Source organism: Triplophysa rosa, linkage group LG9 (genome assembly GCF_024868665.1).
Source record: "Triplophysa rosa linkage group LG9, Trosa_1v2, whole genome shotgun sequence".
Taxonomy (NCBI): domain Eukaryota; kingdom Metazoa; phylum Chordata; class Actinopteri; order Cypriniformes; family Nemacheilidae; genus Triplophysa; species Triplophysa rosa.
In genome coordinates this window covers 3,671,854-3,686,315 of record NC_079898.1, presented here as the reverse complement: position 1 = coordinate 3,686,315, position 14,462 = coordinate 3,671,854, and the positions used below count along the sequence as shown (strand labels likewise).

At 39.3% G+C, this 14,462-nt stretch overlaps 1 protein-coding gene across 1 annotated transcript in view; it reads right to left on the bottom strand.

Moving 5' to 3' along the window:
• Positions 1–3,179: 3,179 nt before the first annotated feature.
• The window catches only part of lrrc1 (leucine rich repeat containing 1), a 102,749-nt gene continuing 91,466 nt past the window's right edge, over positions 3,180–14,462 (bottom strand). Inside the window, exons 11-14 of the mRNA XM_057341259.1 lie at positions 8,520–8,635; positions 7,334–7,506; positions 5,425–5,564; positions 3,180–4,557 (exon numbers count right to left, since the gene is read on the bottom strand). Coding sequence (XP_057197242.1) covers positions 4,399–4,557; positions 5,425–5,564; positions 7,334–7,506; positions 8,520–8,635 — 588 coding nt within the window. The 3' untranslated portion in view covers positions 3,180–4,398. The remainder of the gene's footprint in view (positions 4,558–5,424; positions 5,565–7,333; positions 7,507–8,519; positions 8,636–14,462) is intronic.

Genomic DNA, 14,462 nt, shown 5'->3' with positions numbered 1-14,462 from the left:
GAGACAAGCGGTAAGTGAGTGGGGTGAGTGCAAATGACGAACACCTGTGTCCTATTCCAGTAACTGGCGTGGGGAGGCTTAAAAACCAGCAAGGCAGCAGAGCAAAGTGGGAGAGACGGACGCTACCACAGAGTGCTGAGGAGGACGTCGGGAGAAAGACGGACCCAAGAAAGTTCTCCAGTTATTGAGACTGTTTTTGTTTATGTTTGAAGGCGCATGTGGCGCAACGTCGAGTGACGACGAGCACGGAAATAAAGTTTCCAGTGGTAGTAACTCCGATCCCGGCCTCTTCCTTCCTGTGTATATTGAACTTTGTTACAGTGGATTTCAGAAGGAACCCTCCATCACTTCCTCCCCTCACCATCCTGGACAGCACTGTGGATACTGTGGAGTCATTCAGGTTCCTGGGCTCCACCATCTCTCAGGACCTGAAGTGGGAGTCCCACATAGACTCCATTGTAAAGAAGGCCCAGCAGAGGTTACACTTCCTCCGTCAATTGAGGAAGTTCAACCTACCACAGGAGCTACTGACCCAGTTCTACTCAGTGGTCATCGAATCTGTTCTGTGCACTTCAATTACTGTTTGGTATGGCTCGGCCACCAAATCAGACCTACGAAGACTACAACGGACAGTTCGTAGTGCTGAGAAGATTATTGGTGCTCCTTTGCCCACACTTCAGGACCTGTACGATTCCATTATTCATAATTGACTCCACACACCCCGCACACAAACCTTTTGAACTGTTGCCCTCTGGCCGGTGCTTCAGACCACCAAACACCAGGACTTCCAGACACAGAAGCAGCTTCTTCCCCCAGGTAATCTCCCTCTTAAACAGATAACTGCTCCTTAAGAGCAATATTCCACTTTCACTACTCCTATGGTGTGCACTATAGTGCCTTATTATATGTACATTTTATTTCTACATGTATATAAGACTACCTCTACTTACAACATTATCCATTTGCACAAGTGTACATACAATCTGTTAATATATATATATTCTTCCATATACACTACCCTGTACAATGTCTCTTATATGTTATTATCCCCCATTTTCTGTACAATAGTCTTTTATTTTATATATGCATATTTTAGAATCTTTTAGACTGTAAATCTTATTATATTTGTGTTGTCATTGTGTTAAATGTCTGTACCACAAGCTTCCAACACCAAAGAAAATTCCTTGTGTGTGCAAGCACACTTGGCAATAAAGCTCTTCTGATTTCTGATATAGCTTTATAGAGCTGTTCAATGCAGTGGGCAGTCCTGAACAGAAATGTGTTTATGGTGTGATGTGGCATGTTTCACGTTTGTTCCACAACTTGGACCAATTAAAAAATGTTTGGGTTTTTTGGCGGTAAAAAATGCATGAAACGCTGAAATGCACAAAAAATAGCACTGCACTCCTGGGTCCTGGACGCTGTTATTTAGATCACTGTAATGCACAGCTTTGAGTGTCTTAGTTTTCCTTTTAAATATCGCTTGTCCACAATCCAATTTATCATTTCCCCATCTACTTCTTAATCGTCTTTAAATTCTTGGTTCTATAACATCACAAGCACAATTGTTCATGCATTGTCTGCATGATGGCCTATAGACTCTTTGTGCATTTTCTAAAGCTGGCATACTCATCTTACTTCACAGTATTATGAGCAACCTCTTACCATTTAGTATCATACAGTATATCATCATTTCTGTCAGGACCACTGTCGTCAATTATTTAATGATGGCATATATTTAGTTTGTCGGAATGAAACTGTTCTGGGCAAACTCTTTGCCCGTCCATGCAGCCTTGCATGGACATAGCAGGAGCGCAGCAATACGTGTCCCCCCTCCTGGGGAACCAGAACAGTTCCTGATGCGTAACAGGATTAAATTAAAAGATCCGAAGATACAGGCAGATAAGGAGGAGATGGGGATGGAGGTGGGTTTTAAGTGCAACACGATTAAGCAGCTGATAAGGAGCAAAGAAATGCAACTTAAATAGGACGCAGTCTAGTGTGTGTTGTATGACTTTTGGTTAACGTTGATTAGCTGCACCTGATGTGATCAGCTGATGCAAGCTGAACTCACGTGACCTGCCAGAACTAACGCTACGCTTGATTTTTCTGGAAGAGTTGTCAGACTTTTCTCAATTGTTCATTTAGAAAACGATTTTCTTACCAGTTAAAGAATGTCTAAGGTAATGTGCACAAAGGAAGACATTGGACTGAATTTGATAAAACACAGTAGACTCAATCTCTTTGCAGCAAAATGTAGATGTACATAAGCACATAAATGGTTTAACCTTAAAATATATATCAATATACATTTATGTCTTTATTAATATTAATATATTATATATTAATATATAATAGAGTCACAATGTTTTAGAAGCTAAATGATACGTGTAAATTTCTAAAGAGATGGATTCAAAGACCATTCACACAACAAACATAAATATCCTATACACGTTCAATAAGACAAGCATCGTGCAATTCAGAAAAACATGCAAGCAGAGAAAGCAAGGGGGAAAAGCATGTCAGGGTGGAAAAATGGTTGGCAAAAGCTCAATCCCTGATAGCACACATACATCTGGTTTACGTCTATTTGACATCTGCATTTACATCTGCAAGACATCTACAATACATAGTTTGCTCATCTGCAATACGTCTCGGAGATGTCTGCTGTCAGACGTCATATAGACATCTAGAAGATGTCTGTAAGATGTTTATGATTTAGAATGGATGTACAACAGCTCTTTCTAAGATGTTTAGCAGATGTTTTTAAGCAGCAGATCTCCAGATCTTTAGCAGACGTATTACAGACGTTCAGACTTCTCCGAGACGTATTGCAGATGAGCAAACTATGTATTGCAGATGTCTTACAGATTTAAATGCAGACGTCACATAGACGTAAACCAGATGGATTGTGCTATCTGGGATATAATCAATGATTAATAGCAACCCATTGATCACTATGCAGTATGATCATGTGTGCTTTTGTTTTTCTTGTAAATGTGATTGTTTGCTAAAACACATTATCTTACATTTGAATTAGACATGTTTCTGGTGAACATCAAGAAATTTAACACTTAATCCCAACAACACAAGACAACAGCTAAAAAGTAGCAATAATGGATGTATAATAATAAATCTGCTATTTAAAAATCTATAAATAATGAATCATAGACGTTGACTTCATAAAATCATTTTTATTATTCAGTGGTTAAAGTCATAAAAGTACTGGCCCAGAAAAATCGCCTGTTTAAGATCGTTTTCTGTGCAGCTTAATCTCTGACAAAAATTCTAAAAATAAAAAAATCGACATTAAAAACAAAGTCTGTTTTGGAATACAAGTACATACAATGTTAAATGAAATCCTTAGTGTACCATAAAAAAACACTTGATAAGCAATGTTTGTAAAAGTGCATTCTGGCACATGGAGGGGGGAAACTGCTCACCTAAACCAAAGCTATAGCTATTAATAACATCTGTTACCTTAAATGACAAAAGTGTTAGTGTACCGGTTTTACAAAGCTTGAAGAACATATAAAATGCAGCTAAAAGCACAGTGAAGGTCTGTTCGCCCTACTCCATAACAATGCTGGGAGTGTTTCAGATCACAGTCCTGAGCCATATTAGCCCTAAATTTACTTATAGTACAAAACATGTTTACAAGCAATATAATCTGTGTTGGTTAAAAAGAAAAATAATAAATTCAAAGCCCCCTTATATTCTGTGTATGACAATAAAATTTGCCACTTTGTTCAAATGCTTTTTAAGTCTGAAATCCTAGCAACAGGAATAAGAAAGATCATTGATTAAGAAATTGGCTATACATAAGTTTTTAATTTACACCACCTGAGCTGCCATACAGTATGTATAAAAGTATCCATATTCACAAGCAAAAATAAAATAACTTTAAAAATCAGTAGGTCCAAAATAGGCCTGGGCTCCATACATCACTAATTCAAGAAAGAGAAAAAAATGCACCTAGTGTTTACAAAAAAATCAAAAATAGATCAAAATATATATATATCAATTTAATATGTCTTTAATAACGATTCTGACAGATTTATGCTAAGACTCGTAGTGCAACTACCTACGTTGTGTATCAAAGAAAAACAAATAAAAAGCACTGGATTTGAAAAGTTTTACGAGTAAAAATGTGCATTCCTCTGCCGATTATTGCTGTGAATGTCTTTAAAAAAGAAGGCACCTGGTTTGGGGGCTTGTCCCCGACACGGGGCAAGAGCAGATGAAGTTAGCAGGGCTGAACAAAGGGCTCTGGTGGTCCCAGGAGAGTATAAGGGTGGTCAACCCCTGAGATTGTAAACAGGGGCAGTGAGGAATGACTCTGCAGGTGGGCTTTTAGGGGAAAGACATTGGGTAAGAGACACCTCGGAGTTAAAGCAGTCATACAGATGTAGTCACTGGGTCCACAGCATTATTGACCTCGTTTTTGTTGGAATCCAGGCCTTTGGCAGCATTCAGGTCCTTACGGATGGTCTCAGCCACCTTCTTCATGTTCTTTAGCTCGCCAGGGTGGGGGGTGGCCCGTCGCAACAGTGTTCTCTGAGAACGAGAAAAGGACACTTGGTAATTTCTGCCAATTTTGTCTATAGTTTACACGAGAGTCCAGCAAAACAACACCTATGTTTGAAGTAGCATGCAACCATTCTATTTACCAAACATTATAAATGTATGCATTTGCTCTCCGCATAGAACAACTTTTAGTTGTAGTTGCATATGAGATAGCATATAATGACCAAAATTGATGTCCAACTTTGAAAAACTGAAGTTTTCGCTTTTTATTTAAATACCACTTTCTACAATTAATACCTTAAAAATAAAATACCCTTTTCTATTTTGTACCTTGTACCTCATATTTTGATGGTTTCATCTAACCTGAGAAAACATTAAAAACAAATATTGCACACATATGCCCTCCAGAAAACACTTTTGGTCCCTTCTGTAGATGTTATCATGAAAACCACCACACATGGGATACGAACCACAAGAGTCCAATTATATTGCACTTTCATTAGAATCCTCTCTAATCATAAGATCCGCATAAAATCGGATGATCAATCACAAATGGCAATTTTCTATCCTGTATCCATGTATTTTCTATTCATAAAGATTTTTTTTGGCACAACATCAAGCCCCGTCCTATTTTGAAAACAAAATACTTTAGTTTACTGTTACTTTTTAGACGCCTTTGGATCAAACACTTTTCTAAATGTTCATCCATCCATTCTCTAAACTGGCTTATCCTCTGCATGCTTGTGGGAGAAGTGGAGCCTAAAAACGTAATGTTCGATGGTGAAAAGCAAAAACAAAAAAAAGATGTAAAAATGCTTTAAATGTTGGAAATGCGAACAACATTTAAAACAACATTCTGCATATAGAAACGATTTGAAGAGCCGTTTTCCTCCTCACCTCCTCATCATCATCTTCATCATTATCATCTTCAACAAAACGGATGGTGCTCCTTCTGTTTGCAGCTTTGTCGTCCCACGTGTCATCCAACACGTCATTCTCCAGCAGACTCTCCAGAGCACCAAAGCGGGTCAGGTTATCTAAACCAGAAAGAAAAAACATTATATATATTTAATAATTAATAATAATAATTACCACAACACCTCTCCAGATGGTCATGACGTATTCTCAAGTCAAAATTGTATATGCTGTATTTCATACTAATTTAATTACATACTACAAAAAATTGGTGGCGCATAATGATAAAAAATATTAAGATGTATCCTATGGAAATTTATAAATGACCAAAAAGCAAAGAAGAAAAAAATACAACAGATTTGTTTTTGTTCAAAAAGCATGTTGAGGAGTCTATATAAGATATACTGTAAGTACATGAGGTCTCTGAGATCATGTTAAATCCAGTCTTAGTCACAGGCTTACAGCGAAACAATCCTCCACTCCTCCCTCCCAACCAGCAGTGACCTGACCTCTACAAGTCTCTCACATACATCAGTCTGTACGAGAAGTGCAGTGCCTTTTAAAATGAAAGCTCCCTGCCTGTAGTTTTCTGTGTGTAATTTTTCAAATAACTGAGCAGAGGGCTCATAAACATCCTATTAATTCATAGTTAATCATTTCAAGTTCATTTCAATTGAGCTGCTGAGATTTTAAGTGTAAACAGTCTATACGTTTTGAACTATTCAAGACAATTTGCAACCCAGGGCAACCACTATATTCACATCCACCAGAACAGATATTCACAGAACATGACAAATTGCAATTAATTATTTTTATTATTATTATTTATTAAAAATTAACCTCTGGTTATCTCATGATGAAAGACTGCTTTTAGATAAAGCAGTTGGATAAGATATGTATGCAGGAGAAAATGTAACAGCTGAAGCAGAGTAGGGCTGAGTGGAGATAAGCCTCTTTAGCCTTCCAATCAGCTAAGAGTACAAACACAGCACATGAGTGTGGAAGGAGGTCAGGGAAAAGCTCACACATATCGAGTCCCTCTCTTCACGTGCCACGCTACACTGCCTGTACATTCCTTCCTTGAGCACGTCACAAAGATCGAATCGCATGGGTGTGTCAAACCCCAGATAAACCCTGCAGGACAGGGGCTAGATTAAAGGGGTCATATGGCGAATACATGTTTTTATGTGTCTGTGTTGTGTTATAAGTTGCCCATGCATGTATCAGACATGTAAAACTGCAAAAATTAAAGTGTTGTAACAAAAGATGCATTCTATCTAAAAGCGAATGCTCACCCAGACCTGCCTGAAACCCCTCGTGTAACCACACCCCCACAAATCTACGTCCGTTCATGGTATGATTTGACTAAGACCACCCAAATGTATACGCAAGTAAGGTGGCGTACCTGTCAGTACAATTGCTTTGGAACATGATGTTCCAAATATGGTAAGAGGCGTTACATTTCCGTCACATGCTTGCAGTATTCGACCAATCGCTACTCACTGGTTAACTGGCCAATAATAGCACACCTCGCTTTTCAGAGCCATGAGCTTTGTTAAAAATCTGCGTCTTTCAGAGAGGCGGGGCAAAGAGGAGATACAAACAGATTTGGAACAGCTCGATGGTGAGTAAATGATAGAATTTTTATTTTGGGGTAAACTCTCACTTTAAGTCCATTTAGATGGTTAGGTTTTTTGCACAGAAGAGTTGCACTATAGTCAGTATTTTTATAAATAGTGGATATCAAATTTCATGACATGGCCACTTTAACATGAACCTTCTAGCACTTGGATAACATACAGATACAAATATATATCTTGTTTATTAAATGCAAACCCAAAATAATCTTACAAAGTAAAGTTTTGTTGTTATTTAATTAACATTCCTTTACCTTGACTTTCTGATTCACAAGGTTGCTGAGGCAACAGTACACAGGTGAGCACCTTCTCTCCAGATTCAGGGTCCACATCTGTCTGGAACGTGAGCAGAGGTTGAGACTGATTCTCTGACAGCCAGAGAGCTTTAAGTCGTAGAGTAGTCAGGCTCATGGGCAGGTACTGGAGCCTACAGAGTAGCACAAGATCATTTACCACATGCCTTTCTGTCTCTCCAGAATTTTTGTAAGCTCACAGCTAGCACATCGAATTCTTTAGTTTCCTAATCTAAACAACCAACTCAAATCACAATTTCAGTAATGCATTATCCAATGGACATCTTGGGGAAGAAATGCAGAAAAGCAAAAATGTGAAGCTTGTGTTTTTGTTAAAGCACTTTATGTGTAATGCAGTGTAGGGTCTGGGTATGCAGGTGCTCATGGGCCGAGGTTGAAGCTATGAAAGAGCGCACTGTAAGTATCTTAATGTTTGACAACTGTTTTATCATAGGAATGTTAGGTCCTTTCAGATATCGCATCTAAAAACAAGAGCAAAATGCTGGCTGCGTCGCGTTCTCCCTCTTTCTGGCACTTGGGAGTTTGCGCTCCCTTGGCGTACTCTGTTACTATGTGAGCACAATTGACACGCATCAACATTTAAGTAACGAACTGAGTAAACAACCGATTCTAATGTGCAGTAATGCGCAACACAGCCGCGAACGGATGCAGGGGGTCCGTTAAAAGTTTGCCCCCCAAAAATCTGTCATTGTTCACTCCCCTCATGTCATTCCAAACCTGCATGACCTTCTTCTTCATAACACAAAAGATGATATTTTGATGAATGTTGGTAATCAAACAACACTGGTCCCTACTGACTATAATTGTACGGACACAAAACCACTTAGACATTTATCAAAATATCTTCTTTTGTGTTCCACAGAAGAAAGAGTAATACACAGATTTTGAATGACATGGGGGTAAATAAAAGAGGGTGACTGAATGCAGATTTGGTGCTTTGACAAACTGAGGAATGGGTTGAATTTGTATTATGTGGTAACTGACAGTGCCCCACAGAGATATTTAAAGTAAAACTCTACTACTAAGCCCTGAATGTCACATAAATGTTTGATGACTGGTGTGCTACCTACAGTCTACATCAGGCCCTATAGACAGCCCCTGCTGAGTTCACTTTGCTCTGACAAACCTGTTTCCAGAAACATCAAGAACGTGCAGTTCTGTGGCCTGCGAGAGCTCTGGAGGGATGCGTGTTAGACGGTTCTCTCGCACACAAAGAACATTCAGACTGCTGCAGCCGCCAATCTAAAAGCAACAAGTGAAAAAACATCAGAAGGCTCAGTACACAATGCTTGTTCTAACACTATACAGTTTTGAAAATAAGTCAAGTTCAACACTGAGAGTAAAAAATTGACGTATGCTTACTTATCCTGTAAGCTTACTATGCTTGCTTATCCTGTTTCCTGTTTCCTGCATCGCTGCCGGCAGCTTGTTTGTATCAGTGCTCTTACCACTTCGCTCTAATATTAGTGTATTTTATTATCGTTAATTATTATTGTCGTTGCTAACTTATCCTGATATCTCAATAACCCTGTTCCTGTTATTTACTTGGAAGAGTCTAAACCAAAAGTGATAGTTAACTTAACGCCGTTAGCATAGCAATAGCGTGTTAGCTTGCTTTCTGTTCACACTGTGGAATATCATCTTGCCTCTGGTTTGTCTTGTGTGCTAACTGTTTCTCTTTTTAAGCGAGTATACTACGATCCATCGAGCAACCTTGGTAAGTTGGAATTGCACTTCAAATCCGGTGAGTTATGGCTTCTATTCCTATTATTGTTACTTGCACCTCATGTCATATGTTTAGCTTAGCCTTCTCTGTCAGCTGCGAGGGCTTTATATGCGATAAATGCAGGGAAATAGTTAGGCTGACAGAGAAGATCTTAGAATTAGAGTCTCGCATCCAATCTTTATCTGAGGATAGTAAGAGTTTAACGACGATAGAAAACACTTTGGATGCGAGCAACATTAGCGCACACAGCTCGGTTCCGGTTGAAAATTCCCCGCAGCTGGGAAACTTCGTGACTGTGAGACGGCGTAGTCGCAGGACAAAACATCACTCGACCGTTCCGATTACAGTCTCGAACAGGTTTGCCCCGCTCAGTGACGCACCGACTGAGAAACCTGCTGAAAGTGCCCTAGTTATCGGTGATTCTATTGTTCGGAACGTTAACATAGAGGCACCAGCCACCATAGTCCAATGTTTACCGGGAGCCAGAGCGCCTGACATCAAGTCAAATTTAAATGTGCTGGCTAAGGCTAATCGTAAATTCAGTAAGATTGTCATTCACGTCGGCACAAATGATGTTCGACTCCGTCAATCGGAGATCACAAAAGATAACATTAAAGAGGTGTGTGAGCTCGCAAGCATGATGTCAGACACTGTAATATTCTCTGGCCCCCTCAATGCTTATCGTGGTGATGAGATTTATAGCAGATTATATTCACTAAATGGCTGGTTGTCTGAGTGGTGCCTGCAGAATGATATAGTTTTTATAAATAACTGGAAGAGTTTTGAGGGCAGACCTGACCTGTTGAAACGAGATGGTCTCCATCCCTCCTGGGCTGGGACTTCCATCCTGTCTAGAAATATGGCAAAAAGTCTTAATGCTAATGCTAAAACTTGACTCGCTGGGGCCCAGGTCAGGGAGCAGACAGTATGGCTTAACCAACTGTCTGCTTGCCGTCTCACGTCGCAGAATACACAAAATGTACAACATGTAGTAATCCGTTCTCCCAAACATCACAAAATAGAGACTGTGTCTGTCCCCCGGATTAGCAAACATAAAATAATGCGTAAACCTCTTGAAAGTAATTTAATAAACGTTAAACAAACTAAACATGAACAAAATACAGATAATCAACTGTTACGACTCGGATTGCTAAATATTAGATCTCTCTCTAATAAAGCACTTTTTGTTAACGATATGATAACAGATCATAAAATAGACATGCTCTGTTTGACAGAAACATGGCTAAAACCAGATGATTATATTGCTTTAAATGAATCTGTCCCCCAAGATTATTATTATAAACACGAGCCTCGTCTAAAAGGCAGAGGGGGAGGTGTCGCAGCACTTTACAATAACTCTCTTAGCATTTCCCAGAAGTCGAACTCTAAATATAATTCTTTTGAAGTCATGGTTCTTCATGTTTCAACACCTAATACTAAAGATAAAACACTTTTTAAATTGATTCTAGCTATTGTATATAGGCCTCCAGGGCACCACACAGATTTTATTAAAGAATTTGGTGGGTTCTTATCAGAACTAGTACTGGCCGCAGATAGACTCCTTGTCGTTGGTGACTTTAACATCCACGTAGATAACGTTACAGATGCCTTAGGAATGGCTTTCAAAGACACTCTTAACTCCATGGGCATTAGTCAACATGTGTCAGGACCCACTCACCTTCGTAATCATACTTTAGATTTAATACTGTCTTACGGTATAAATGTGGACGACGTTAAAATCCTTCAGCAGAGTGAAGACATTTCGGATCATTATCTGGTATTATGTTTGCTTCACTGGCCTACGGCTGCAAATAAAACTCATTGTTACAAATATGGTAGAACAATAACTTCAACTACCAAAGATGCGTTTCTCGATAATCTGCCCGAATTGTCTCAAATCATGAGAAATAACGTTGAAGATCTTGACATTACCACTGAAAATTTTAATTCCACCTTCTCGGTAACGCTAGACAAAGTTGCTCCACTACGTTTAAAGAAGATTAAAAATGGCAGCCCCACACCGTGGTATAATGAACACACTCAGGCTCTAAAGAAAGCGGCCCGAAAAATGGAGCGCAACTTTAAGAAAACTAAATTAGAGGTATTTCGTACAGCATGGAAGGATAGTATTCGAAAATACAGGAAAGCCCTAATAACTTCTAGATCCGCCTACTTTTCATCACTAATAGAAGAAAACCAGCACAACCCTAGGTTTTTATTTAACACGGTGGCTAAATTAACAAAAAATAAATCGTCAGTGACTTCTGATCCTGTATATCAGCATAGCAGTGATGAATTTATGAACTACTTCACATATAAAATCCAAGATATTAGAGAAAAAATTATAACAATGCAATCAGAAGTGAAACCCGCTGAACAAACTAACTACAGCGCCCTTAAGGAGAAAATGCAATTATTTTATACCGTAGATCAAGATGAGCTGTCTAAAATTATTAGATCATCTAAATCAACAACATGCATACTAGACCCTATACCTACAAATCTACTGAAAGAGATGCTCCCAGAAATTATAGATCCTCTTCTTGGTATTATTAACTCATCTCTGACATTAGGACATGTGCCTAAAGCATATAAGGTGGCTGTTATAAGGCCCCTTGTCAAAAAACCCCAACTCGACCCTAGAGAACTAAGGAACTACAGGCCTATATCGAATCTACCTTTCATATCTAAAGTTCTGGAAAAAGTAGTTTCAACTCAATTATGCTCCTTCCTCCAAAGGAATGACATCAATGAAGAATTCCAGTCTGGATTTAGAGCATGTCACAGTACAGAGACTGCTTTGATCAGAGTTACAAATGATCTGCTATTGGCGTCTGACCGAGGTTGTATCTCGTTATTGGTGCTGCTAGACCTTAGTGCTGCATTCGATACCATTGACCACAGCACACTCCTACATAGACTCGAAAATTATGTCGGCATTAAGGGAATAGCTTTGAAATGGTTTAAATCTTATTTATCCGACCGTTTTCAATTTGTAGCAATAAACAATGAGGTGTCACGCAAATCGCAAGTCCAGTACGGTGTACCACAGGGCTCAGTCTTAGGGCCTCTGCTCTTCGCATTATACATGCTACCTCTAGGAGATATAATAAAGCGACACGGAGTTAGCTTTCACTGTTATGCTGATGATACTCAACTTTATATTTCCTCGAAGCCTCATGAAACACAGCAGTTCCATCGAATAATGGAATGCATAGTCGATATAAAAAACTGGATGAGTAACAACTTTTTATTACTGAACTCGGACAAAACGGAAGTGTTACTTATTGGACCGAAAACTGCTATAAGTAACAACCAAGAATACTGTTTAACTATTGACGGATGTTCCATAAAACCCTCGTCGTCAGCAAAGAATCTTGGCGTTCTATTCGATAGTAATCTGTCATTTGAGAGCCACGTCGCCAACACCTGTAAAATTGCGTTTTTCCATCTTAAGAATATATCTAAACTACGTCATATGCTGTCAATCTCAGATGCAGAGAAGTTAATTCATGCATTCATGACATCAAGACTAGATTACTGTAATGCACTGTTAGGTGGTTGCCCTGCAGGCTTATTACAAAAACTCCAATTGGTCCAAAACGCGGCAGCTCGAGTTCTTACACGTACAAAAAAGTATGAACATATTAGCCCGGTTCTGTCAACCTTGCACTGGTTACCTATAAAGCATCGCGTTAACTTTAAAATCTTGCTTATTACCTATAAAGCCTTACATGGTTTAGCTCCTCAGTACTTGAATGAACTCCTTTTGTATTACAGTCCTTCACGTGCATTACGCTCTCAGGCGTCCTGTCAGTTGGTAATACCTAGAATTTCAAAATCAAGTGCAGGTGGTAGATCCTTTTCCTATCTAGCGCCTAAACTTTGGAATAGTCTTCCCTGCACTGTCCGGGAGGCAGACACACTCTGTCAGTTTAAATCTAGACTAAAGACGCATCTTTTTAATCTTGCATACACTACTCTTCCATAATATAAATCTTCAGAGGGTTTAGGCTGCATTAGTTAGATCAACCGGAACCAAAAACACAACTGATGTACTTGTTGCATCAAAGAGTACAGAACAGTACTCTACTCTCAGCCAGTCTTGTCTCATTGTTCCAAGGTTACCACAGCGAGCAGGATGCAGTTCATGGCCTGACCTGATGGTAGAGCGGAGAATGGGAAGTGGGGACCTGACAAGAGCTGAGATGATAGAGCTGGATAAAGAAGGACGCGGTCTCTTGACATGTCTTCACCACAAAACTTCAAATGCTATTAGATTATTAATGATAATCTTAAACTATAATTTATTTTATTATTAAGTTTATTTATTTTATTTAGCCTTGTTGTGCAAGTTCTCTGGAGCTTGTGCAGAGGCAGCAGCTTTTGCCAGAGGGGAACTGGAATCCCCTGGTTGGGCCTGGGTTCTCCTGAGGTTTTTTTTCTCGATTAGAGTTTTGGGTTCCTCGCCACCGTTTGCATACTGTTTTTGCACTATCTGCCTGACCGGGGGGGCTGCTTTAGAATTTTAAAGTTTTACTTAATTAATATTGCATATAGGAATTTATAGTCTGTTATATTTGACCTGTGCTTCTCTCTCCTTTATCCTAAATGTGTGCTCTCACTGAGCGTGTGTGAGTGTGTGTGTGTGTGCGTACTTGTCTGTGTACGTACGTGTGTGTGTGTTGTGTGTGTGTGCGTGCGCATCCGTGTGTGTGTGTGTGTCTCTATGTCTATGTGTGTTAGTACGTGTGCATATTGTGTGTGTGGAGTGTTTTGTATGTGGGTATGTCTGTCTTCTGTGTTTTCAACCTTTTCTTGTTTTTGCAGGTACAACTTTAATTATTTTGCTTATAGTCAATATGTCTCATGTACAGCTGCTTTGTAACAATGGAAATTGTAAAAGCGCTATATAAATAAAGTTGAGTTGAGAGTTGAGTTAGCAGGTGATTATCTTTCTTGCGGCTTAGCAAATGATTATCTTTCTTAAGACCAATTATTATTCTCGTGATTCAGCATCCACACCAAAACATTAAAGACCCAAAAAAGTGCCTTAATATATGCAGCTTTGACAATTTCCACTGAAACAAGATGGGACATATTGAGCAGCCCCTCCCGCATTTGAAAGATTATTTCACCAGCCAGGAGTAGTGAAAGAGTATGAGCGGAAAAGTGATTTTTAAGGTATCACAAGGCAACACTCATTCGCTGAACGTAAGGCTCTGGATGGGGTGAAGAGTATAGGAAGGTCTGAAAGTATGCCGGTGCAGAGCCAGTGATAGTTCTGTAAGCAAGCATCAGGGACTTAAACGTGATATGGGCTTCAATCGGTAGCCTGTGGAG